The 27,974-nt window shown below is 46.7% G+C and overlaps 1 protein-coding gene across 10 annotated transcripts; it reads right to left on the bottom strand.

The window, feature by feature from the left end:
- Positions 1-332: 332 nt before the first annotated feature.
- CD300LG (CD300 molecule like family member g) lies at positions 333-12,859 on the bottom strand. 10 transcript variants are annotated; one of them, XM_065910149.1, is made up of 6 exons: positions 12,654-12,857; positions 11,464-11,790; positions 10,364-10,862; positions 9,409-9,521; positions 7,265-7,317; positions 333-3,787 (listed from the first exon to the last, which is right to left on the bottom strand). In XM_065910149.1, the coding sequence occupies exons 1-6, from the start codon at positions 12,694-12,696 to the stop codon at positions 3,674-3,676; spliced, it is 1,149 nt and encodes a 382-aa protein (XP_065766221.1). In that variant the 5' UTR covers positions 12,697-12,857; the 3' UTR covers positions 333-3,673. The 10 variants fall into 10 exon arrangements, with proteins under 10 accessions (XP_065766221.1, XP_065766223.1, XP_065766222.1 ...); XM_065910151.1 differs by having other exon boundaries at positions 10,364-10,751; positions 12,654-12,856; XM_065910150.1 differs by having other exon boundaries at positions 10,364-10,769; positions 12,654-12,856.
- Between the last annotated feature and the right edge of the window lie 15,115 nt (positions 12,860-27,974).

Raw genomic sequence — 27,974 nt, forward strand, 5'->3', positions numbered from 1 at the left:
CCACTTGGAAAAGGTAAGAAGTGCTCCCCATGTGACACCCCCCACCCCCACCCTGCACTGGTTGCCACTTTCTGGTGAGTTTCCTTAGCGTCAAAAGATCGGCTCCACCTTGCCCAGCCCACTAGGCCCTCTCTTCTGGGGCCTTATAAGTGGTTTCTTCTCCCACAGCCACAGGGGCAGGGGTGGAGGCTGTTGAGGACTTTGAGAAATGCTGAAATTGGTTTTACCATTTCTGAAAGCTGTTCAGTAATTTCAAAAATATTTGTGCCCTCTGATCTGGCACGTCCACATATGCAAATCCTTCTGAAAGAAATCTCCAAATGCAGACAAAGCAGTGTGCAAAGATTCACCACATTTATTTATAATAGCAAAAATAGAAACAAGTATCTAGTGAGAGAGAACTGAAATAAATTGACATGAAATATTATGCAGCCGATAAACTGTATGTTTGTGAAAACCTTATGCAAAAACATGAATGCTTAATGATATAATAATTAAGTGTGAAAAACCGGATATAAACTTGTATAACAAAATAATTTGTAAAAACACATCGGCAAGTGATGTGGAGAAAAAATTCTGGAAAGAAACAATAAAATGCAGTAACGATGGTCTCTGGGTAGCCGTGAGACAATGAGTGATATGTTTTTTCCTTTTTATCTCCCCGTATTTCTAGGTTTTGTATACTGAGCAGCTCCTGGTTCATTTTTCAAAGAAAATAGAAACTGCTACTTTACCTCCCCTCCCCTTATTCCAGGGGACCAAATTCAGGGTTACTTTCAGGTTCCCCTTAGGGTCCTGTCCTGTCCCCTCCTTCGCCTTTATTTGCTTATTTATTTTAGATATTTTAATTAATTAATTAGGCTGCCCTGGATCTTAGTTGGGACATTTGGGATCTACTTCCCTGACTGGGGATCGAACCCGGGCCCCCAGCATTGGGAGCACAGACCCTTAGTCACTGGATCACCAGGGAAGTCCCCCTCCTCCCTGTTAGATATCCACCTCCACCTGCGCTTGGTGTCTTCCTACCCACCTCCCAGCTGCCAGAACCCACAGGCAATCAATCCTTTCTTGACAAGGAAGGAGTCGAGACTTTTTCCATCCTCCTTCCAAAGCCTGGAATGCATGCTGAGTAGGAAGACTGATTCTGGACTCACGCAACAGTGCACAGTAGCTTGCAGTAAGCAGCAGCCAGCAGCAGCTGGCTTAGTTCCCTGACCAGGAGTCCTAACTGCTAGACCACTGGGCCTAAATCCCCAGTCCTTGCCTGCCTTGACAAGAAAGAAATCTGAAGAGGAGGCAGAAGGTAAAGAGAAAAGTAAACGCTTATTGGAAGAGCAGAGTACATGCAGAAAGAAGCATGGGTGAACTCCGAGAGTCTTGAGAGCCGTGCCTTTGGGAAGTTTAAATCCTTTATAAAGAGGCAGTTATCCAGGTCTTTGTCTTGCCTCTGGTCAACTGTCTTGTTTTGTCCCCCCGGCTAATTTGTCTCAGGACCCTCCCCTAGGTAAGCACGCACCCCTCAGCCAAGATGGATTCCAGCCCAGAGGCCTATGGGGTGACCTCCCTTCCTTTTGCCTCCCTTGCCCCATTCAGATTCAGATTCAGTTCAGTCGCTCAGTCGTGAGCGACTCTTCGTGACCCCATGGACTGCAGCACGCCAGGCTTCCCTGTACTTCACCAACTCCCGGAGGTTGCTCAAACTCTTGTCCATCAAGTCGGTGACGCCACCCAACCATCTCATCCTCTGTCTGTCCCCTTCTGCTCCTGCCTTCAATCTTGCCCAGCATCAGGGTCTTTTCCAATGAGTTAGTTCTTTGCATCAGGTGGCCAAAGTATTGGAGTTTCAGTTTCAGCATCAGTCCTTCCAATGAATATTCAGAACTGATTTCCTTTAGGATGGACTGGTTGGATCTCTTTGCAGTCTAAGGGACTCTCAAGAGTCTTCTCCAACACCAGAGTTCAAAAGCATCAATTCTTTGGCGCTCAGCTTTCTTTACAGTCCAACTCTCACATCCATACATGACTACTGGAAAAACCATAGCCTTGACTAGATGGACCTTTGTTGACAAAGTAATGTCTCTGCTTTTTAATATGCTGTCTAGATTGGTCATAGCTTTTCTTCTAAGGAGCAAGCATCTTTTAATTTCATGGTTGCGGGTACCATCTGCAGTGATTTTGGAGCCCCCCAAAATAAAGTCTGTCACTGTTTCCATTGTCTCCCCATATATTTTCCATGAAGTGATAGGACAGGATACCATGATCTTAGTTTTCTGAATGTTGAGTTTTAAGCCAACTTTTTCACTCTCCTCTTTCACTTTCATCAAGAGGCTCTTTAGTTCTTTGCTTTCTGTCATAAGGGTGGTGTCATCTGCATATCTGAGGTTAAAGGAGGAGGAATATGGGATCTCTTGATCTTTTGCTCCAGCAAGGTTTAGTCCCTCTTTGTTCTTGCCAAGACTGCTATCTTGAAGTGTCCACATGAGACAAATCCTGGCTGTTTACCCCGTTTCTATTGTTACTTCCATTTCGGAGAGCAAACAGGAGTCTAACTATAAATGCCTAACCTGGAGCCCACCTCTCTCCTGTCTCAGGAAATGCAAACAGGAGGCTAGTTGAAAGTGTCTGACCTGAAGCCCATTTTTTCTCGTCCCCAAAAAATCTAAATAGGAGGAGGCCAGTTGTAAATGCCTAGCCTGGAGCCCATCTATCTCCTACCTCAAAATCGGATAGACAACCACTCTGGCCAGTCTTGGGCTCGGTCTTTCCGATGTGCACTTGACCTGAGCCTGGACTCAGGCAGGTCCAGGAAAGCCCTCGACTGAGCCATGGTGTGGTGGGCAAAGCAGGCCCTATAGGGGGTAGGGGGAGACTCCACACACCAAGCGTCGACTCTCTAAGCTGGAGGGACCTGAGAGCTCAACCAGCCCACTGGTACTCAAACACCAGTGTTAGAATCGCCGGTGCACTTGGAAGAAATGCACAGTCCCAGGCCCAGCCTCAGAGATGATTTTGGTTTATTTCCTTCTTTTTTTCGGCTGTACAATGCCAGTGCCCCTTACAGTGGGAGCATGGAGTCCTAATTACTGAACCACCAGTGAAATCCTGGTTTGGGCAGCTCTTGATGGGGCCCCAGAATCATCTTTTTAACCAGCTTCCTGAAGGACTGGAACACAGGTGGCTCACACTGGCTTTGAGAAACCAGGATCCAAGCTCACCCTGCAGGCTCCCTCCTCCTCACCAGCTTATGTGGGAGAACTCAGCCCTGAGTCTGAGGACGGAAGAAGGGAGGAGAAGGCGGGGTCTGGAAGGGGAGTTAGGAGGGGCCTGTGACTGGGCACCCAGGCCCAGGGGACCCCCCCATAGCAGATACAAACTTCGACCAGACGCCCTGAGCCCTGCCTGACCCCTTGAAGGTCCAGTGGCTGTGTGCTTTGCCCAAGGATGTGACCATCTTGGGGAAGTCCCAGTCTCCAGCTGGAACTGTGAGGCCACCGCACCAGGCTCCAGGGCTGATGAAGCCTTCAGGGTCAGCTGAGATGGGCAGGAGGAAACCTTGGGGAGGGTAGGGGAGAGACCTGGACTCTGGCAGGAGGATTCTGAAGTCATAGCAGAAAGCTTGTCCAAGTTAGTGCAAGTTCAGCTCTTCCAGAGATTCAATAAGGGTGTTCGGTGGCTAGACTGAGCTGAACTTTGGAAAGCCTGGCTCGTCCCCAGACATGGGGAGGGTAGAGGCTCGGGTCATGTCTCCCTCAGGGTCCCGCCAAGAGGCTTTGTCGTCCTCTGAAGTCTGTAAAGACAACAGTGTGGGGTGAAAATCAGCCCAGCTGGGGGATCTCCAGGCAGCTACTGGGTTCACTCTGACCATTCCCACAAGCTCTGGGCCTCTGTCCATCTAAGAGACGTAGGACTAACCACTCCTTCTCCCCAGGACCCCCCAGGCTTTGTTTCACAGCCCCCACTTCCCCATTCCCTGGGGGAGCATCCTTATGGCCTCAGGCCTGGTTCTGACTGCAGATGTGGGAATCCTGCCAGCCCAGAACTCTTTAAGCTGTCACTCCCATCATGCTACTCAAGAATTTTTCTGGGTCAGAAAAAAAAGAGGCTGTGAAGTCAGGAGCCCTGGCTTCCCGGGTGAAATGGCCAAGACTCTGGTTATGGGGGGGGCGGTGGGTGGACGCTGAGAGCAGGGCCCTCCCCCACTTCCCTGCATTGTTAGAGCGGAGCCAGCCTAGGCGGCTCCAGGCCCCCGGAGCCCTCTGTCCACACCTGGCTCAGTCACCGGATCTCCGTGTTGGGGCCAGCGGAGGGCTTGGGGCTAGCAAGAAGCCCAGTGGGCTCTGCAAGCTTGATTACAGCGGACTCTGGGACCCAGAGCCTGAAACACAGATTCAGTCAGAGCAGCCTGTTCTCGGCTGCAGGGATGGGCTGCAAGCTGGAGCAGCAGGAGGGACAGGCAGCGGGGTGGGCTAGGAGTCAGAGTCCTTACGGCCAATTGACTACGTCTCAGTGTGACCTTGGGTGAGACATCTAACTTCTCTGGGGCCCCATTTCCCAAGCTGTAAAACAGAGAGTGAAATATTCCCCTTAGGAAAATAATAAACATTTCTGATAATGTTTTATCACACTCGACAACTGGAAACTCCTGCAGTGATTAATTTGTTTCCATGATTGCTATTTCTCTCCTCTAAGCAGGAAGACTGCAGGCTGCAGGCTTTTTGTCATAGGCTGGAGACAGCCAAGTTGGATACTTCAAAGACTCACCTAATAACAAACAGCACAGGAAAAGATTCTTTAGGAATCATCCATCTGAGCAACTCCCCCATTGATGAGATGAGAAAGCCGAGGCCCAGGGAGGAAAGACGGGTAGTCTAGAACGAGTGAGGCAGCCCATCTCCTGACACTCAGCTGCTCCCATGGGCCCTCAGGTCTGAGTGCTGGGGCCCTCTACTGCTCACTCTCTTGCCCAGCAGCTGGGCAGAGCAGAGGCTGGAGCTGGCCGAGGCCCACAGCCACTTCTCCTAAGGGTACAGCTGCCCTGAGTTGGATCAGCTGCCCTGAGCAGATCCCACGGTCTGATGGGCACTGAAGCCAAGGAAAGAAGCTCCCACTTCCTGCGTAACTACGAGATGGCTCATCTCACTTGTTCTAACCACAGTCCTGAGAGATGGGAAAACCGAGGCTCAGAGAGGTGATGTCACTCGCCAGACATCACACAGCAGGTGAGTGGCTGAGCCGGGCCTTGAACTTGTGACTATTTGACCTCAGATCCAAGCTGTTTCCTATGCTATGCATAGTGGTAGGGCCTTATGCACACTTCTCTGAGTGACAGTGTCTCTTGTCTACTAACTGGGCCCTGGCTTTGAGCAATACCCTAGCTGTGGGGGGTGAGGGTAGAGGTGGACGCGTGAGCCCCCTCTAGTGACACCTGCAGGCTGATGGCGACAAGATAAGAGTCAGGACAGAGTTTCTCAGGTGAGACGTGACTAGGGGGAATGAGGGCCTGAAGGCATGGGGGAGGAAGACAGAGATGTCACAAATGCTGCCATTCGTGGCCCTTGTCCGCCCCAGCCCTGCCTGTGGGGATGACGTGGCAGAAATGGGCTGGACCAGAGAGCCCCCGAGGTCACTTCCATTTCAAATGGATCCCATGCCGACAGCTTTGGGATTTGGTCAAAACCCAGCCACTGCTGACCACTGACCATCAACAGCTGCAGAAATGTCACCTACACAGGGGTGACCGAATTTGAGGAAAGAGCTTCAGGGGGGCAGAGACCAAACCACATAGGTAGCTGTGGCCAGGACCACTGCCCTCTGCCCCAGGAGCATCTGCATCTCTCAAAGTTCCCTCTGCCCACACGGTGGACCCTGGGCTATTCCAGCAAGCGTGGAGGCATTTTCTGGATTGTATTATACAAGAGGTATATGAGCCTCTATTTCTGCATAGCATGTGTGCTAAGTCGCTTCAATTGTGTCCAACTCTATGCAACCCTATGAGCTATAGCCTGTCAGTCTCCTCTGTCCATGGAATTCTCCAGGTAAGAATACTGGAGTGGATTGCTGTGTCCGGGGATTTTCCTGACCCAGCGATTGAACTCATAGTTCTTATGTCTCCTATGTTGGCAGGTAGATTCTTTACCACTAGTGCCACCTGGGAAGCTTCTAGAAAAACAAGTAGTGAGGCAGCATGGAGATTCTCCCTCCAGCCCAGCCTCTCCTTCTGAGTTGGGAGGGGCGAGCCCCGGGATATAGAGCCAGGAGGAGAGTCCTGGCGGTGGCCATGTCAGCCCCTGCATCCATCTCCATGACCTCTCTCTCACTCCCGTCCACCCCGTTGGTCTTGTTGAACTTCCTGTGACAATAACAGCTGCTTCCTAAGCAAAGGACAGCCCAGTACTCCATCCCACCGCAGGCCCTCCCTGGGGGGATCCGCTCTGAGTCTTTTGTCCTTGCTGGCGCCAGGAAAGAAGGCGATGGCAGTCCCCCTTTCCTGCTCCAGTGTTTAAGGGAATCAGAGTGGAGGCATCTCAGTAAACAGCTGAGGAAGGAGAGATCAGGTGGGGTGGGGGGGGGAGGCAGGCGGGGCTGCTCTCTTCTAAGGGGTGACCTTCTCTGTGGGGTGCTGATGTGGAAAGTGGGGGGTCTCTCCTTGCAGGGGTCAAGGAGGGGCCTGGCAGGGACCCCCCCCCCCATTCTTCCTGCCCCTGGCCCCTCAGTCTGAACGTCAGGGTAGCACACCGCCTTGGTCTCAGAACCAAGGAAGCTCAGAAAAGGATGCTCTGGAAAGAGGAGAAATGGGGATCGAGAGCTCTGGAGCCACTCACCGCCTGCTGTGTGACCCTGGGCAAGATGTTTTCCCTCTCTGGGCCTCAGTGCTCGCTTCTGCAAAAGCAGACTAGCATCTATTGGTAGTCATATTCCAGTGTGCTGTCGGAATCCCCCGGGGCTGTGTTTAAAATTCAGGTTCCTGGCCCCCACCCCTAGAGGATTTGGTTGAGACTGGTGTAGAAGAGAATGTTTCTAATAGGCCCCCACCCCCAGGTGTTTTGAAAGGGAGTTTGTACCAAACTTAGAGAAAGGCTGGGTTAGATGATCTCAAAGACCTGCTGTGGATCCAGCTCCAATGTTCTCTTGATGCTATAAGGAGAGGGATGAGAATGGGCCCTAGGCCAGAAGCAGAGACCTGCTGGCACCTAATGGGAACTCAGGGTGAGTCTTGACTTGTGGCCTCAGGGGCATCTGAGCTTGGGCCTGCCTCCTTCCTTACCAAGTGGGAGAGATGGACCTTGTCCTTCTTCTGTGTCTCCGAGGCCAGTTGAGCTGAAAGAGACAGGAAGGAGCACCTTGAAGCCGGGAGCTGCTCCCACAGAGATGGACGGCCCCTTGCACCTGGGGCTTTCCAGGCAGGAAGATTCGGCAGAGAAGCCCAACCCCTTGGCAGTGACCCTGACTTTTGAGATTGGTACATGGAAATCCCCGTGTGTGGGCCAGAAACTGGCTAGGGAAGTGATTCTGTGTGCTCAGGTCATTGCTTCTTAAACCTCACTATGTGTATAGGAAATTTTATTAAAATGCAGATTCTAATTCAGTAGGTTGAGGTTGGGGCCCTAGAGTCTGAATTTCTACCAGGCTACCAGGGGATGCCACTGCTGCCAGCTGGGGACTGCAATTTGAGAGGCAAGGGGCGATGAGGCTCTGAGGTTGTGATTGGAATGTTTTCACCCTGTGGGCTCTTCCCAACTCCTCTGAGTGGGTCTAGGGACATGGGCAGAGTTGACATTTCTTCCTGGGGGCCACACAAGGAGGAGGTGGGTGGCAGGCCCATCATTTCCCACCACGGCCACTTGCACTGGCACAACATTGCCAGTTTGCAAATTTGGCTTCCTGGCTGTACTACTTCCCAGCTATACCAAGGGCAAACTGCTTAACCACTCTGTGCCTCAGTTTCTTGCCCTGTAAAATGGGGGTATTTGTAGGTATTGTAATGCGTGCATACTAAGTTGCTTCAGTCATACCTTGACTCTTTGCGGCCATATGGACTGTAGCCTATCAGGCTCCTCTGTCCATGGCATTCTCTGGGCAAGAATATTGGAGTGGGTTGCCAAGCCCTCCTCCAGGTGATATTCTTGACCCAGGGATCAAACTCGTGACTTCTGCAGCTCCTGCACCGCAGGCGGATTCTTTACCACTGAGCCACCAGGGAAGCCCAGGTTTTGTAATAAGCAGTTCCGAACTCCACAGTATTGAGATTAAAGGAGATAGAACAACATAAGCCACACCACAGTGCCTGGCACAAGGTATCTCTCAGTACTGTTATTTTAGTTAAACCCGGTTTATCTGTGCCTTCCACCTCAGGAGCTACATACGGCCATTGAGCACTGGAAATGTGACCACTTTGAATTATACTGTGTTTCAAAGACGCTATGAAAAACTGAATGTAGAATATATATAGTTAGTATTTTATATTGGTTGTATGTTGAAATGATAAAGTGCTGGATATATCGTGTTAAATAAAGTTTATTATTAAAATTAACCACTAGTTTCTTCTTTTTTGTATGTGACTATGAGGGAAATCTTTAAAAAATTTATTTAATTTAAAATTTTATTTATTTAAAAATTTATTTATTTCTCATTGTAGGATAACTGCTATACAATATCATGCTGGTTTCTGCCGTACATCAACATGAATCAGGTATACATATGTCCCCTCCCTCTTGAAACTCGCTCCCACCGCCCACCCCATTCCACTCCTCAAGGCTGTCACAGAGCCCTGGTTTAAATTCCCTGAGTCATGCAGCAAATTCCCACTGGCTATCTATTTTACATAAGGTAGTGTATATGTTTCCATGCTACTCGGTCAGGGAATTTTAAACCATATACGTGGCTTTTATTCTATTTCTGTAGGCCATATATCTGGGGAGACTCAAGGAAGTTAGGTGACTTGCCCAAGACCACACAGCTAAAAAATCGCAGAGCTGGGAATTTGAAGCTAAGTCTTGAAAGGGGCTAAGCATCTCTAGAGACCCAGCAGCAGGTGTAGGGCCTCAAGATACATCCTGTTCAAGCGCTCCAGCCAGCACTCCACCCTGCAGTCAGTCCTCACACAAGGTCAGAACCTGCAGAGACCAGACATGGATGGGTTCATGGGATCAACAGGTAGTGATGTGGCTGATGAGCTTGACTGGACAGATCAGAGCAAAATGAGAGCCCCCCAGTCTCTTGCTCCCCCATTTGAACTGCTTATGGACTGCCCTGTGGGTCCCTCAGAAAAGAGGAGCAGGGCTCCTGACACCCATGTCTGAGATGCACACACTGAGTCCCACGAGGTCTTTCCGGGGTCGTGGGGGGATTAAGGGTCTCAGGGAGACCGCTGACTGACAGCCCTTCACCCCTCCCGTCCACATGGCTCACCTTTTTCTCTCCACTGAAACACGCAGCTGCCGAGGGCGGCCAGGCCTGTGGCCAGCAGAAGGGCTAGCAGCACCAGGACCGGGGCCAAGATCCGGATCAGTGGGATGGACACCCTGTGGGTGAGATGGAAGGAGCCTGGTGGCTGTCACCAGATGTCAGTGACACACGGGGCATTCTTATTCTGAGTCCTGGTCACATCCCTCATGTCTCTCAAGGAGATCAGAGAGCACCAGGAACCACAACATCCGATTAGTCCCAATGGAAGGGGCCTCAGACCCCATCACCAACTCCAGGAGACACTTTCGGCAGGGTCTGAACCCGTGAGCAGTTGCCTGGTTACCAGTAATGGAGTACATGTGCGTGATCACTCAGTTGTGTCCACCTCTTTGTGACCCCATGGACTGTAGCCCACCAGGTTCCTCTATCCATGGGATTCTCCAGGCAAGAATACTGGAGTGGGTTGCCATGCCCTCCTCCAGGGGAACTTCCCGACCCAGGGATCGAACCCACATCTCTTATGTCTCCTGCATTGGCAGGCAGGTTCTTTACCACTCATGCCACCTGAGAAGCATAGTTTGTATATAACCCCCCAAGAGCCAATCCTTCCAGCTGGGAATCCAGTTGGGTAAGAAAAAATCATATTGTTTGGTTCCACGTTTTCATGCTTGGCATAGGGCCCAGTGCAAAGTGTTCCGGCAAAAGCTGCTGGACTAGGGTGGCTTTCCCTAAAACTGAGCAGGGAGTGAGGTGGGGACTGGGGGCCATGGGGGCCTGCATGTCCAAGGCAACAGGGCTGCCGGCCCCTGTAGTGCTGGGTAGGGGGTGGGATGGTGCAGAATCTGCCCTTCGTGAGCAGCTGCAACCCAGAGGAAGGAGGAGTGGGTACTTATTGGCTCAGAGGCATCTTATAGTTTAGTGCTGACCCCAAAGCTGGCTTTGGTCACCTGGGGCTCACCTGGACTTGGAGCTGCTGCTGGGGACAAAACTGGTGTCCTTTGTTGAGGTAGAGTACAATTGTGTGACCGGCTTCGAGATCCCTGCAGGAGGAGAAGTTGCTGGGTGAGGAGAGGTCCTTGCATACGGAGAGGTTGCTGGGTGAGAAGAGGTTCCTGCATACGGAGAGGTTGCTGGGTGAGGAGAGATTCTTGCAAATGGAGAAGCTGCTGGGTGGAGAGAGGTCCCTGCATATGGAGAGGTTGCTGGGTGAGGAGAGATTCTTGCAAACGGAGAAGCTGCTGGGTGGAGAGAGGTCCCTGTGAACGGAGAGGCTGCTGGGTGGAGAGAGGTCCCTGCATACGTAGAGGTTGCTGGGTGAGGAGAGATCCTTGCAAACGGAGAAGTTGCTGGGTGAAGAGAGGTCCCTGCGTACGGAGAGGCTGCTGTGTGCTTGGACAGGGAGGTCCCTGTGAACGGAGAGGCCTCAGCCTCTGTCTTCCCCACCTTGGCTGTGGTGACTGTCAGGAGGAGACCAGGAGAAGGTACAAGTCCAAAAGCAATGCCTCAGCACCTTCCCTGATCCTCGATTCCCAGCATCCTCAGACCTCTGACCCTTGACCCCTGAGCCCTAGTCTTCCTAGGACCAATTACTCAGAACCTCCCCAGCTACAGGGCACCCCAAACAGAGGTCTCAATGAAATTGTTTTGAGGACTTCGCTGGTAGTCCAGTGGTTAAGAATCTGCCTGTCAGTGCAGGGGACATGGGTTTGATCCCTGATCCGGAAAGATCCCACATGCCCTGGAGCAGCTAAGCCCTTAAGCCACAACTACTGGGGCTACACGCCTGTGCTCCACAACAAGGGAAACCACGGCAATGAGAAGTGTAGTCAGAAGCCCGTGCTCACTGCAACTAGAGAAAGCCTGGGCACATCAATGAAGACCCAGCACAGCCAAAAAAAAAAAAAAAGAAGAAAGAAACTGTATTGAACAAGCAGGTCACACCTCAGGAACACCCCTCTTTTGTGGTGCAGTCTGTCCTCTATTGTGGAGAGGTGCAATTCCCCTGCCCCCAACTCCATGACCCTGAATCCCTCCCAGGGAAGGAGGGATGTCTGTTACCTGGAAAGACAAGCAGAGAGACTAATATAGTCTTATCGAAGCCCAGTTTTTTGACCCCACACCAGTACTTCCCCATGTCCTTCAGGGTGAGGTTCCTCAGGATAACCGTGAACCTGTTCTCCCGTGGGTTGTCGTGGACCGACACCCTTCCTTCCTGGCCGTATTCTCCAGAGAAGACAGTCTCAGTGCAGCGGGAGAGGAAGATCCCGGCCTCGCGGCACCAGTATTTTGGGTTCTTCTTTAGCTCCTCCCCGTAGGTGCATTGCAGGGACACAGTGTCACCTTCAAAGCCACTGATCTCCTTTGGGTCCACCACCGATCCGTAACCTGAAACCGCAGCATGTGTGAAGGCTGGAATTCCCTGATTTAAGTCCCAAGGTCAAGACCAGAAGGTTTTCCCCAGTCACTCCCTTCTTGGGACAACCCTGGTAAGAGCTGGTACTCCACTCTGCCACTGAGGGACCTCGGGGCAGGGCTGTTACTGTTTCCCTACCTGGCGTATTGAAGCCTGGTGATGGGGGAACTCTAGATTCAGACAGGCCGGAGTCTGAATCCCAGCACAGCTGCTTAGTAGCTGCGTGATCCTGGGAAAACTGCTTGACCTCTCTGTTTTCTCACCTATAGATAATATGTCCTATGTCACCGAATTAAGATGCCATCATATTTAAGAGCTACCATGATTTCATGTAACATTAAAAAAAAGTCAATGGAAATGACATCAGTTATACATCCTAAATTTTATGTTAAAAAATTAAAAAAAAAAGAAAAGCAGGTTTGTGAATTGATGAAATGGAATAATTGTTCATCTCTCAGGGTTGTTGTGAGTGCTACAGCAGAAGTTCAAGAAATATTTGCTGAGTTCAGTATAAGGGGTGTCTTCTCAGCTCCCTGGCTGGCACCGAGTCAGGAAATGAAGACAAAAGAGGCAAAGCTACACTCACAGCCACTCAGCCATGAGGGGTCCAGGACCCACAGGTCTGGGGGAAGACCTGGCTCTCCGTTCCACGAACAGCAAGTGGCCCCTCTGAGGGTTGAGGACGAGGAGTACGGTGGGGCGAAGCCTGGAAGGATCAGGCGGCGGGGCTGCGTCACAGCCACAGCGAATGTAGATTCAGGAGGTCCCTCTAGCAGACCCAGGGGGCGAGCTTGGAGATGAGCCCCACATCCGTCCACCCTCGCCCCCTTCTCACCTGGGAGCACGAGGCAGCCCCATAGCAGGAGGAGAGGCCGCATGATGAGCGCCGGGCCACTCGGGAGCGCACGCCTGGGCAACTGGGAGCTCCTCTCTCGGCTACACGGGGCTTTCACTTCCTCCAGAGGCAGTTGGAGACCAGGAAGGGAGGGGAGGGGCCGTGCGGGTCCTGGAGAGGGAGGAGGCGCCTCCGCGGTGCCCTCCACTGACCCTCAGCACGCGCCGACCCCACCCCTGAAAACCCACGGAGCGCCTCTCCCAGACTCCTGCAGGAGATCTTACCCATGCTCACCGCCGAGCACTCCAGAGGGCCTGTGTGTAGAATTCAGGGAGTCCGTGAATCTGGCTGGGAAAATAGTACATCTTTACTTTCACTAACCTTGAAGTAACATCTATCTTTTCCTTAGGAGTCGGGTTTGCTGGGCGTACTGTGCTTAGTCAGTCGTGTCCAACTCTTTGCGACCCCATGGACTGTAGCCCGCCAGGCTCCTCTGTCCATGGGGATTCTGTGACTGTCACCAATTAAAAATCACAGACTCTAGTACTTCAACTTGTCACCGATGGCATGAAATACTGTGTGTGCACCTTCCCACTTAGTTATTGGATCTGCCACTACAGTAAGTTATTTAAAGTGCTAATGAAAAAGCACATTTATTATAGCGTTACATAATTATAAATATTTTAATAACCTCTTCAGTATTACCGGTTTTCTTTTACACGTATATTTTGCTTTAGACGTTTAAAAGACCGTTATTCTCAGACGTGGTGCATAACTTTCAACAATGGCCCATGGTACAGAGGGCAGGGACTCAGAGGCAGTGCCACCTGCCCCTTGACCCCTTCGCTTCCCGAAGGGCGCAGTATCGCCCTCGGCCACTAGGCGGCGGTGCAGACGGAGGTGAGGGAAGCTGTCCGGCTGGGCCGGGCGGGTACTTGGAGCCACCTGCAGGCCACGCAGAAAGGCTGGGCTCCCCAGGCGCACTGAATTCTCTTGGCATTTTAAAAAGTGAGCTCGAGGTTTCCCACGGTGGAACCGAATCCTTCTTGGGACAACACAAACACGCACGCTGGAGGGAGTCCCGGCATATCGTTTTTCCAAAATAGCTCTGTTGGTTGTTTTTTCTGACTCCAGTCATACATGTTGTAAGCAAAATTTTACATAATGCCGAAATGTTAAAAAGAAAAAGAGAGAGAGAGAAGAATGGGAGTGTTGGTTATTCCCCTCTTTTCTTAGAAAACCACTGTTAATATTTTGGCATATATATTTCCATATGTACAGGTGGAACTTTTACCCACTTGCTGGGCTAATATTTGAAGCATCAATTAACTCAGTGGTTCTGGGAAGGGAGATTGTTGTGTGTGTGATTCTGGTGATGTGGGAGTTATGTTTTATTTTCTTTTATTTTTCATTGAAGTATAGTTGATTTGGGGGCTTCCCTGGTGGCTCAGTGGTAAAGAATCTGCTTGCCAATGGGTTCTTTGGTTTGGGAAGATCCCCTGAAAAAGGAAATGGCAGCTCACTCTAGTACCCTTGCCTGGGAAATCCTATGCACAGAGGAGCCTGGTGGGCTATAGTCCATGGGCTCTCAAAAGAGTTGGACCACAACTTATCGACTAAGCCACAACAAAATAGTTGACTTACAGTGTTGTGTCAATGAGGAGATATGTTTTAACTCCACAACATTGTGGGGGGAGCTGCTGGTGTTTAATGGGCAGGGACGGGAGTTCAAAAGGGTGAGAATTCTGTTATGATCTCAGACTATGAAAGGTAATCACAGTTTTAAAAACACCAATCAAAATAATTTTAATTCTAGTGTTTAATAGTGTTATCAGCTCTTTTGGGGGGCTGGTCCTCATACAGAATAATTTCTGGTCTTGTTTTCCTTAAATCCTAACTTATTTGTTATAAGCTGGGGCAAGCATCTGACACTTCATTGTGTTATTCCTATGTCATGGGGCCTCAACATTAACACTTTGAAAAAAGAAGTGAAGTTGCTCAGTCGTGTCCAACTCTTTGCGACCCTATGGACTGTAGCCTACCAGACTCTTCCATCCATGGGATTTTCCAGACAAGAGTACTGGAGTGGGTTTCCATTTTCTTCTCCAGGAGATCTTCCCAACCCAGGGATTGAATCCTGGTCTCCCACATTATAGGCAGACGCTTTACCATCTGAGCCACCAGGGAACTCAACACTTTGAAATATGTGTTATTTGGTTACAAATTGTTTTCCTTTGATTTTTTTTCCCCTTCTATTACAGCCCAGGCATTATACTGTCATTTTTTAAAATTAAGTATGTGAGAAAGCATGTTATTTATGATATTTTGGGAGAATAAAGGCAGTGTGCCAAAATTTTTATTTTAGGGAGAGGGAGTGGTGTCTCCTGTGCGCCCCCCTCTTCCCTTCATGTGTATTATGATGTCCTTCCCCTCCACCCCACCAGCTCCACACTTAGCCAGGAGAGAGGGAGGTCTGACAAGTCCGTTAGAAGTACAGGCTGCAGGACTTCCCTGGAGGTCCTGGGGTTAAGAAACTGCCTGCCAATGCAGGGCACATGGGTTCGATCCATGGTCTGGGACGATCCCACATGCCAGGGAGCAACTAAACCCAAGTACCACAACTATTGAGCATGGGGTCTAGAGCCTCCAGGGTGCAAGTACTGAGCCTGCCTGCTGCAACAACTGAATCCCGTCCATCCTAGGGCCCTCGCTGCTCAGCAAGAGAAGCCACCACCATGAGAAACCTGAGCACAGCAACTAGAGAGTAGGCCCCACTTGCTGTGAGTAGAGAAAGTCTGCACGAAGCAACGAAGAACCAGTGCAGCCAAAAATAAACACATTATTTAAATTAATGTATTAATACCTTTAAATTAATGTCTTTAATAAGTAAATGCATTAATTACTTTCAAAAAAGGAAAAGATCCTAGGGAGAAGACCCTGGAGTGAGGCACTGGTCTGGTCCCTGCACCTGATCCTGCCCCATGGTGTATGAGGGGTGGACAATGGATACAAACCCCTCCGTACACAACAGGTTTGGGGATCTGAGAAGAGAGGATACTTGTGTCCTGCTTCCTACCTGGAGCACTAGGAGATGCCCTGCCATCCCAGGATAGGAGAGCAGGCGAGCAAAAGTTTTCCTGGACCAAAGGGCTTGTGGAGGCCTCAGTACATCCTCGCGACATCCAGAAGCCCAAAGGTGGTTCGGCCATGCCTGCTGGTGCCATGGCTGGGGTGAGGGGACGGGGCAGCTGCGAGGGGAGGAGGAAACAGCCACAGTGCAGCCCACCAGAAGCTGGGGAGCCCAGTGGCTGACGGCACTGGCGGACAATTGAGGAAGGCTGCCCTCTAGTGCTCCAGGCCCTGATGGCAAGTAAAGGCCTCCAGGTTTAGAGTCCCTTCCCAGGTGGTACTAGCGGCAAAGAATCCACTGGCCAATGTGGCAGAGAGTAACAGACACGGGTTTGATCCTCGGGTTGGGAAGATCCCCTGGAGGAGGCCATGGCAACACACTGCAGTGTTCTCGTCTGAAGAATCCCATGGACAGAGGAGCCTGGCGGGCTACAGTCCTTAGGGTTGCAGTTTGACAAGACTGAATCAACTCAGCACACACACACAGGGGGAAGGAAGGAGCAGAGAAAACTATAAAGGGACCAAATTTACCCTGAGCCATTTGAGAAACCCCAGATTGAAATGGAAGTCCCAGTTGCTGGGCAGGATTTAGAAAAAGCCTGTTGGGAGGGGAGACAAAATCTGGCCCCAGAAGGGCCTAGATTGACACGTGCCACTTTGCCACTCCCATCCATTCCCTCTGGTTTGGAATTTCTTTGGACTAAGTCACTTCTGTTGATCTAAGATGGTCACTTGTTCCCCCTGAATCAGGGCTTTCAACATCAGCACGATTGGTACTTGGGGACAGATAGTTCTTTGTTGTGGGGGGTTGGTAACCTGTGTGTAGCAACATCTCTGGCCACTACTCACTAGACGCTGTCAGTCTCCTCTCTGCCCCCCAAGTACAGGCAATCAAAAACTCTCTAGACATTGTCAAATGTCTCTCTGGGAGGCAAAATTACTCTGGGTTGAAAACCACTGTCTTAGATGATGCATGAATCTTTGAAAAAAAAAAAGAAGCTGAAGTTGTGTTTACACAGGTACAGTAACCAGGTTTTAGATGTAAGAGAGGGAGCTTTCCAATCCTGAACCTCAGAGTTAGGAAGACTCTAGTCACAGGCAGAAGAAAGGAGAAGGAAATGGCAACCCACTCCAGTATTCTTGCCTGGGAAGTCCCATGAACAGAGAAGCTTGGCAGGCCTACAGTCTATGGGGTCGTAAGAGTTGGACACGCCTAAGGGACTAAACAACAGTCACAGGCAGCCCAGAACACATGCTCTCTGCAGGCAAGCCAGCTCTAAAGAAAAAGTAAAGAAAAGAGGGCTGGGTGACATATGCCTGTTCCTCCTTCCAATTCATCAGTCAAATAAGTGAAGGTGTGGAGAGAGATCAAAGGTGTTATACCCAACAAAGATGACTGAGCCAGAGGCTGGAAAGAGCCTGGATCCCTGAGTCACCACTTGGAAGAGAGCTGATTCTCTTCCAAGCCAGTGGCAGAGACTTGGTGTGAGCAAAAGATAGACTTTAATGTGTTTAGCCACACATTAGATGGCTAAAGAAGTTGCAGTTTGTTTGTTTCTGGAGTGTGTGAAGTGTCAAAGTGTTAGTGGCTCAGTCGTGTCCAACTCTTTGTGACCCCATGGACTGTAGCCCCAAAGACTCCCATGTCTGTTGAATTCTCCAGGCAAGAATACTGGAGTGAGCAGCCATTCCCTTCTCCAGGGGTTCTTCCCAAACCCAGGGATTGAATCCTAGTCTCCTGCATTGCAGGCAGATTCTTCACCATCTGAGCCATCAGGGAAGCCCTTGGGGTGTAGCTTAAGCCAACACAAAGTTTTTTGTTTTCTCACATACATTTCATCCTCTATTCCACCTACCGCTCCCTTGTCCCCAGCCAATGGCAAACTCAATTGTTCAACTTCCTCCACTGTACAAATGTGAAAACTGCTTATGTTGACTGTTTAAAGGATTTTCTTTTTCATTTCTAGGAATGCCAGTGAAATGCTGGGGGAGAGCAGCAATGTAAGATGGAAGTAATTAGGACCATCCTCTCTCAGAAGCTGGATGCAACAGACATATTTTTAAAATAGTCTCAAAAACATTGAAGACTAACTGCAATGTGGTGTCTTGGATTGGATCCCAGAACAGAGAAAGAATATTAGAAAAGCTTGTTGCTTGTTGTTTAGTCGCTGAGTTGTGTCCAACTCTTTTAAGACCCCATGGTTGGCAGCCTGCCAGGCTCCTCTGTCCATGGGATTTCCCAGGGAAGAGTACTGGAGTGGGTTGCCATTTCCTTCTCCAGGGGATCTTCCCAACCTGGGGATTGAACCCAGGTCTCTTGGATTGGCAGGTGGAGTCTTTACCACTGAACCACCAGGGAAACATTAGAAAAGCTAGTGAAATACTATTAAAGTCTGGAGTTTAGTTAATGGTAATATATCAATGTTAGTTTCTTAGATGTGACCAGTGTACATGGTTATGTAAGATAGGGAAACACACATTAGGGGGAACAGAATGAATGGTATTCAGAAATTTTCTGTACTAACTTTGCAAAGTTTTTGAAATCTAAAGTCATTCCCCAATGTAAAGTTTATTTGTTAAAGAAAAAAAAAACAAGCAAGCAGCGAAGAGCAAACAAGAGCATGAGGGATTACCAAGCTGAGATCTGCATGTAGAAAACCCAGAAAGATAAGCTATGCAGGCAAGTTGCCTTTGCCTCTGGGAGCATTTACTGATTTAGAAGAAGTGAGCTAAGAGTGTAGGGCCCTCTAAAGATGAGGAATCTGTTATGTATGTATTTTTATCATCTTAGGCTAGGACCTCAAAGAGTTGCACTTTGGGAGAAGGATGAATTGCAAATAAACCAAGCCACCATGGACTTCACTCAGCTTCCTGTCTTTTGGGTGTCCTAGGAAACTTCAAGCTTTGAACTTGAATTTTAAATGGTCCTGGTCCAACAAGGGCTTAATCTCCAAAATATGGAAACAGCTCATACAACTCAACAATGAAAAAAACAAATAACCTAATCAAAAAGTGGGCAGAAGACCTTAATAGACATTTCTCCACAGAAGATATACACGGCCAGTAGGCACATGAAAAGATGCTCAACATCACTAATTATTTTTCTTGTTGCAGTTCTAGTCACTAAGTCCTGTCCAACTCTTTTGTGATCTCGTAGACTGTAGCTCACTAGGCTCCTTTGTTCATGGGAATTCCTAGGCAAGAATACTGGAGTGGGTTGCCATTTCCTTCTTTAGGGGATCTTTCCAACCCAGGGATCTAACCCACATCTCTTGCATTGGCAGGTGGATTCTTTACTGCTGAGTCACCAGGGAAATCCCCACTAATTATTAGAGAAATGCAAATCAAAACAATGAGCTACCACCTCTCACTAGTCAGAATTTATTATTGTTCAGTCTCTAGGTTGTGTCTAACTCTTTGCAACCCCATGGACTGCAGCACGCCAGGCTTAGCTGTCCTTCACTATCTCCTGGAATTTGCTTAATTCATGTCCATCTCATCCTCTGATGTTCCCTTATCTTGCCTTCAATCTTTCCCAGCATCAGAGTCTTTTTCAATGAGTTGACTCTTCCCAATCAGGTGGCCAAAGTGTTGAAGCTTCAGCTTCAGCAGCAGTCCTTCCAATGAATATTCAGGGTTGATTTCCTTTAGGATTAATTGGTTTAAACTCCTTGCTGTCCAAGGGACTCTCAAGAGTCTTCTTCAGCACCACAATTTGAAAGCATCAATTTTTCAGCACTCAGTCTTCTTTATGGTCCAACTCTCACATTCATTCATGACTTCTGGAAAAATCATAGCTTTGACTATACGGACCTTTGTCAGCAAAGTGATGTCGCTGCTTTTTAATACGCTGTCTAGGTTTGTCATGGCTTTCCTTCCAAGGAGCGAGCGTTTTTTAGTTTCATAGCCACAGTTACCATCTGCAGTGACTTTGGAGCCCAAGAAAAGAAAATCTGTCACTGTTTTCAGTTTTTCCCCTTCTGCTTGCCATGAAGTGATGAGACCAGATGCCATGATCTTCGTTTTTTGAATGTTGAGTTTTAAGCCAGTTTTTTCACTCTCCTCTTTCACCCTCATCAAGAGGCTCTTTAGTTCCTCTTCACTTCCTGCCCTTAGAGTGGTATATGCATATTTGAGGTTGTTGATATTTTTGCTGGTAATTTTGATTCCAGCTTGTGATTCATCCAGCCCAGCATTTCAAATGATGTACTCTGCATATAAGTTAAATAAGCAGGGTGATAGGATACAGCCTTGATGTATTTCTTTCCCAATTTTGAACCAGTCTGTTGTTCCATATCCTGTTCTAACTGTTGCTTCTTGACCTGCATACAGGTTTCTCAGGAGACAGGTAAGTTGGTCTGGTATTCTTATCTCCTAAAAAATTTTCCATAGTTTGTTGTGATCCATACAGTCAAAAGCTTTAGTGTAATCAATGAAGGAGAAGTAGATGTTTTCCCGGAATTCCCTTGCTTTTTCTATGATCCAACAAATGTTGGCAATTTGATCTCTGCTTTCTTTGCCTTTTCTAAACCCAACTTGTGTATCTGGAAGGTCCCAGTTCAGGTTCTGCTGACGACTAGCTTGAAGGATTTTGAGCATAATCTTGCTAGCTTGTGAAATGAGCTCAACTGTATGATAGTTTCAACATTCTTTGACATTTCCCTTCTTTGGGATTGAAATGAAAAATGATCTTTTCCAGTCCTGTGGCTACTGCCGAGTTTTCCAAATTTGCTGACATATTGAGTGCAACACTTTAACAGCATCATATTTTAGGATTTTAAATAATTCAGCTAGAATTCCATCACCTCCACTAGCTTTGTTTGTAGTAATGCCTAGGCCCACTTGACTTCACACTCCAGGATGTCTGGTTCTAGGTGAGTGACCACACCATCATGGTTGTCTGCATCATTAGGACATTTTTGTATAGTTCTTCTGTATATTCTAGCCACCTCTTCTTAATTTCTTCTGCTTCTGTTAGATCCTTATTGTTTCTGTCCTTCATTGTGCCCATCCTTCCTAGAAATGTTCCCGTGATGACTCCAATTTTTTGGAAGAGATTTCTAGTCTCTTCTATTCTATGTTTTTCTTTATTTCTTTTCATTGTTCACTTAAGAAGGCTTTCTTATCTCTTGTTTGACCCATCTGTCTTGGGTGGCTCTGCATGCCATAGCTCATATCTTCATTGAGTTATTCAAGCCCCTTTGCCACGACAAGGCTGTGATCCATGAAGGGGACAGTCAGAATGTCCATCATTATAAAATCTACAAATAACAAATGCTGGAGAAGATGTGGAGTAAAGGGAACCCTCCCACACTGTTGGTGGGAATGTAAGTTTGTTCAGTCACTATGGAAAACAGTATGCTAAAAATAGAAATTTCCTCAGAAAGCTTAAAATAGAAATACCTTACGATCCATCAATCCAACTCCTGGGCATATATCTGAACAAAACTATAATTCCAAAAGGTACATGCACTCCTATATTCATAGCAGCATTATTCATAATAGCCAAAACATAGACAAGCTAAATGCTTATCAACAAATGAATGTGTAATGAAGATGTGGTGCATATATACAATGAAATACTACTCAGCCATTAAAAATGAATGAAATAATGTCATTTGCAGCAAAAGGATGCAACTAGAGACTATCACATCCAGTGAAGTAAATCAGAAAGAGAAGGACAAATACCATTTGATATCACTTACATGTGGAAACTAAAACATGGCATAAATGAACCTATCTACAAGACAGAAACGACTCACAGACATAGAGATCAGACTTGTGATTGCCAAGGGGGAGTGGGGAAGGGAGAGGGATGGACAGGAAGGTTGAGGTTGATAGAAGCTAACTATTACAGTTACAGCACAGAGAACTGTATCCAACCTTCTGGGATAAAGCACAATGGAAAAAGGTTTTTAAAAGGAATATATATACATATATATATATATTTGAGTCACTTTGCTATAAAGCAGAAACTGGCACAACTCTGTAAATCAACTAAACTCAAATAAATATAATAATAAAAGGGTCCTGGTCTGGTAACACTCTCCTGGCCCCTACTTCTAGGTATCATAAAGATACCAATGAAACATCCTTTCTGAAGGAAAATAGCATCAATATAAGCCTCCAATAATTAAAAAAAATTTTTTTCAAATAAAACCCAATATATGATCAAGGATAACCAGGTGTATGAGGAGACAGGCCTCCATAAGTGAGAGTGAGCGGAGACAGCTGACAACAGAGACAGACCCCTGAAGAGTCCAGATATTGAAAACATGAGGAAGAGCCTTGACACAACCATCCTCACTATGTTCAAGGAGGTAAAAGTCAGGCTAGAGATTTTTGGCAGGGAACTGGAAAGTATAAAAAATGACATAGCAGATTGGAAACAGAGCAGCATAAAATTCTAGAACTGAAAAAATACAATCATTTAAATTAAGAAGCCAACTGATGAGTTTCAAATTAGACACAGCTGAAATGATTATAGTGTAGAAAGATGTATAGACAGAAAGATGTATCAGAAGAAACAACCCAGGATGAAGCAGATAGAAACAAAAGGATGGGAAATAGATAAATGAGAATATTTACACATTCTTCCAAATGTGAAGAAACACACTCGGTGTTTTTCTTGTTTTAGATTTATTTAATTTTTTTTTGGCCGTGGTGGGTCCCTGTTGCTCCACACACTTTCTCTAATTGTGATGAGTGGGCTACTCTTCATTTTGGTGGGCAGGCTTCTCGTTGAGGTGGCTTCTCTTGTTGCAGAGCACAAGCTCTAGGCACATGAGCTTCAGCAGTTGCGGCTCATGGGCACTAGAGTCCTCAGTAGTTGTGGCACATGGGCTTAGCTGTTGTGGCATGTGGTATCTTCCCAGACCAGGGATCGAACTTGTATCCCCTGCAGTGCAAGGTGGACTCTTAACCACCGGACCGCCAATGTTTTTTAACAGGTGTTTGTTGCTTATAATATGTGAAGTGCTAAAGTCTGTGTCCTGCGGCATGACCCATTTTCCCTAGGTCCAAAGGAGGTACAATATGGACATTAGAGGGGTGACAAAGGTTGCACAATAGAGCAATGGGGGCCGGGTATTCTTTTCAGTAAGTACTATTGGGACATGTTGGAAAAATATGAGGCTTGATTCCTGCCTCCCATCATACACAAGTCAGTCTAGGCAGATTACAAGACTAAATGTAAAAGGAAAAATGATGAAGCTTTTCAAAGATTATAGAACATATCTTCATGGCCTCAGGGTAGAGAAAGAGTTCTTCAACCAGACACAGAAAGCACAGACCACAGAGGAAAAGACTGATAAATCAGAACTTGTTAAAATGAAAAAGTGTTCATCAAAAGATGCCATGAAGAGCAAAGAGACACACCCACAGAGTGTCATGCACATTACAGACAACATAGATAGCGCATTAAAAAAAGATAATGTTGAGTAGAAGAAGCCAGGCATATAAAAGACTGATTCCATTTAGATGAAATGTAAAAACAGATATATATACTTGGGCTTCCCAGGTGGTGCTAGTGGTAAAGAACCTGCCTGCCAGTGCCAGAGACAGAAGAGATGTGAGTTTGAACACTGGGTCGGGAAGATCCCCTGGAGGAGGAAGTGGTGACCCACTCCAGTAATTCTTGCCTGGAGAATCCCACGGACAAGGCAAACTCGCAGGCTACAGTCGGTAGGATTGCAAAGAGTCGGACATGACTGAAGGGACTTAGCACGTATGCATGCACGCATATATACTTACATGGAAAAACTGGAAAGCAGAAGTGATTCCTACAAAAGTCAAGGTAGGGAAAAAAAAAGTCAAGGTAGTGTAGTGGCTGTCCTTGTGGGACGATGTGATCTCCAGAGGTCACTCGGGGACTTCTGAGGTGGGGTGGCTACATAGATGTTTCAGTTCAGTTCAGTTCAGTTGCTCAGTCATGTCCGACTCTTTGCAAGCCCATGAATCGCAGCACGCCAGGCCTCCCTGTCCATCACCAACTACCGGAGTTTACTCAAACTCAAGTTCATCGAGTAGGTGATGCCATCCAGTCATCTCATCCTCTGTTGTCCCCTTCTCCTCCTGCCCCCAATCTCTCCCAGCATCAGGGTCTTTTCCAATGAGTCAACTCTTCGCATGAGGTGGCCAAAGTATTGGAGTTTCAGTTTCAGCATCAGTCCTTCCAATGAACACCCAGGACTGATCTCCTTTAGGATGGACTGGTTGTATCTCCTTGCAGTCCAAGGGACTCTCAAGAGTCTTCTCCAACACCACAGTTCAAAAGCATCAATTTTTCGGTGTTCAGCTTTCTTTGTAGTCCAACTCTCACATCATACATGACCACTGGAAAAACCATAGTCTTGACTAGACGGACCTTTGTTGGCAAAGTAATGTCTCTGCTTTTTAATATGCTGTCTAGGTTGGTCATAACTTTCCTTCCAAGGAGTAAGCGTCTTTTAATTTCATGGCTGCAATCATCATCTGCAGTGATTTTGGAGCCCCAAAACACATTGTATTAATTTGTGAAATTGTCTTGTTTATGCTCCGTGAGCCCATTTTATTTCACAAATCTAAACTTTGTGTTTTTTTGGAGATGGAGTAAGGAAAACAACAAAGAGGAAAAAGTTGTCAGAAATCTCCAAAAATAAAAAGGGGGGCTTCCCTGATGGTCTAGTGTTTAAGAATTCGCCTGCCAATGCAGGGAACATGAGTTCGATCCCTGGTCCGGGGGGATCCCACATGCCGCTGGGCAACTAAGCCTGTGTACCACAACTACTGAGCCAGTGCTTAGAGCCGGTGCTCCGCAACAAGAAGCCACTGCAGTGAGAAGCCCATGCACCACAATGAGTAGCCCCCATTTGTCACAACTAGAGAAAGCCCACGGACAGCTTTGAGACCCAGGCCGTGAGACCCAGCACAGCCAAAAATAAATAAATTAACTCCTTCGAAAAAAAATCTCACCCCCCCCAACAAAGTTACGGTACTTTCCCTAATTCTCACTGAGATGTAAATTGGCTGAGCCCACCCTTTATTCAGACCTTCTGACTTACCCTCTTGGTGAGCCCCATGTCTGGGCATCAGCCCATTTCTCCTCTTGGAATTATTCCCTGTTCTCTTCAGTGTCTGGGATGAATGCCAAACCAAAGGATGCAGGTCTATAGCCTGAAGCAGATTCTTTGTCACCTCTTTGAGGATCAGGGGCCACTGAACTGTGCGCTTCCTGTACTCTTCTCTTTCTCCAAAGATACACCCCCACCCAAGTCATTCATTCCTCTGGCATCAAGCTCATCTTCCTGTTCCATCTGTAGCTGCCCTGGCTGGAGTGTCTTGACCAAGTTGTGGGTGGGTGACCCTGCTGGGCTTCCGATCATCTTGGCCAACACTGCCCTGAGTCACCTTTTCTGTCCTGGGGCTCGGCCCTCTCCTCAGCTCTCCAGCTCTAATCTCTCATTCATCCAAACATCTAACACTATGTTAATTTCAGGTGCACAACATAGGGATTTGATATTTTCATACATTACAAAATGATCACCATGATAAGTCTAGTTACCATCTGTCACCATAGAAAGTTACTACAATATTACTGACTATATTCCCCATACTGTACATTTCATTTCCCTGACATTTATTTTTTACCTGGAAGTTTTTACCTCTTAATCTCTCTCTCACATATTTCATTCATTTTTCTACCTTCTCCCTTCTGAAAGTAGAAGTATTATGTCTGACTCTTTGTGACCCCATGAATTGGAGCCCGCCAGGCTCCTCTGTCTATGGAATTCTCCAGGCAAGAATACTGGAGTGGGTAGGCATTCTCTTCTCTAGGGGATCTTCCCAATCTGGGGATCGAACCCAGGTCTCCCACACTGCAGGCAGATTCTTTACTATCTGAGCCACCAGGGAAACCCAACTCTGGTATCTACCTATTTGTTCTCTTTTTCTATGAGTCTTTCTCTGTTTTAGGTTTGTTCATTTGTTTTGCTGTTTAGATTTCACATTCAAGTGAAATCATATAGTACTTGTCATTGTCTGGCTTTAACTTAGCATAATACCTGTAGGCCCATCCATGTTGTTGCAAATAGCAGGATTTTATTCTCTTTATGGCTGAGTAATATTTCATTATATATTATATATACACACATATATACCACATCTTCTTTGTTCATTCATCTATCAATGGACACTTAGATTGCTTCCATATCTTGGCTGTTGTAAATAATGTTGCATTAAATATATGGGTTCGTATATCTTTTTGAATTAGTGTTTTTTTCTTCTTCAGAAAAATATCCAGAAGTAGACTTGCTGAATTGTATGGTTCTGTTTTTAATTTTTTGAGGACCCCCCCCTTACTGTCTTCCATACTGGCTGCACTAATTTTCATTCTCACTCACAGTGCATGAAGCTTCCCTTTTCTCTTCATCCTTGCCAACATTTATTTGTTGTCTTTTTGATAGTAGCCATTCTCACAGGTGTGAGGTTATATCTCATTGTGGTTTTGATTTTCATTTCGCTGATGATTAGTGACGTTGAGTCTGTTTTCCTGTGCCTGTGGTCATCTACATCTTGTCTTTGGAAAAATGTTTATTCTAGTTCTCTGCCCATTTTTTAATTGAGTTTTTTTTTAATGTTGAGTTGTATGAATTCTTGATATATTTTGGATATTAACTGCTTATCAGATATATCATTTGCAAAAGTTGTCTCCTATTCAGTAGGCAGTTTTTTGTTGATAAGTTTCCTCTGCTGTGCAAAAACTTTTTATTGTGATGTAGCCCCATTTGTTTATTTTTGCTTTTGCTTTCCTTGCTTGAGGAGACAAATCCAAAAAAATATTGCAAAGACCAACGTTAAAGAGTATGCTGCCTTGGTTTTCTCCTGGAAGTTTGATGGATTCATTTGTCTTTCATCCATTTTGAGCTAATTTTTGTATCTAGTGTGAGAAAGTAGTCCAGTTTGATTCTTTTGCAAGTAGTTACATTATTTTTTTTTAGTAATTTCTCCCCACCAACTTATTTATAATGTCATCTTTCTTAAAAGTTAAATTACCATATATATGAGGACTATTTCTGTACTTTCTATTCTATTTGTCTAGCCGTTGATCGTTTCTTCTGCACAAAATTTTAAAAAATACTTTTCATCTCAGAAATGTTCCATATCTGAAAGGGCTAGTGCCACTCCCACCCCCAAGTCCAGTCCCATAACTTCTCCTTTTCAGAATTTTCCTGCTACTCACCAATGCATATTTTTCCTGATGAATTTTTGTACCATTTAATGAGTTCCTTTTGCAAACTCTCCTTATATTCTAATTGAGATTGCACTGGGTTTAGAGATTATCTGGGAATGAGTTGATGTATTTATGGTACTGAACTGCACTTTTCCCTGAGTTGCAGTTTGTTGTGTCTGTCCTTTACCATATATCAACAGGTCTTCTATTATTACTTTTCCTATGCAGTTTAGAACTTGGTATTTAATCTAATCTTGGTAGATTAAATATTTTAGTTTGGAATTTTTCTTTCATTATGAATTATAATTCTTTTTGTTCATAGAAAAGTCATTGAATTTTAATATCAATTGTGTCCTATGACATCTTATTTAATTTTCCCATCATTTCTATTTCTACTTTTAGTCAATTCCCTTGGTTTTCTACACATAACATGTATCATCTGTGCTGCCTCCTTCTTTATAGTATTTATGCCTGTTATTTCTTTTTCTCATTTACCCATATTGGCCAACATACCAAGAGTGATGTTAAATTACTCTGGTGGTGGTTAGGCACCTTGAGATTTGACTATTACAGTCACACACATTTGGGGTTGATACATTTTCTTTTATACATATATATATTTTTTTCTTGATTAACTGATCCCTCATCAGTTTATCCCTTTATCCCTGGCAGTAGTCCTTGTTTTGAAGTCCACTTTATTTTATATTGGGGCTTCCCAGGTGATGCAGTGGTAAAGAATCCACCTGCCAATGCAGAAGACATGGGTTTGATACCTGGGTGGGGAAGAGCCCCTAGAGAAGGAAATGGCAACCCACTCCAGTATTCTTGCCTGGAAAATCCCATGGAGGAGGCTGGCAGGCTACAGTCCATGGGGTCAAAGAGAGTCGGACACGGCTGAGGGCCTAACACTTTGCCTTATGTTAATGTAGTCACTCCAGCTTTCTTATTCCTTATTCAGTTTTCTGTACTTCCCAGTTAAGTCT

This window comes from Muntiacus reevesi, chromosome 18, assembly GCF_963930625.1.
Source record: "Muntiacus reevesi chromosome 18, mMunRee1.1, whole genome shotgun sequence".
Taxonomy (NCBI): Eukaryota; Metazoa; Chordata; class Mammalia; order Artiodactyla; family Cervidae; genus Muntiacus; species Muntiacus reevesi.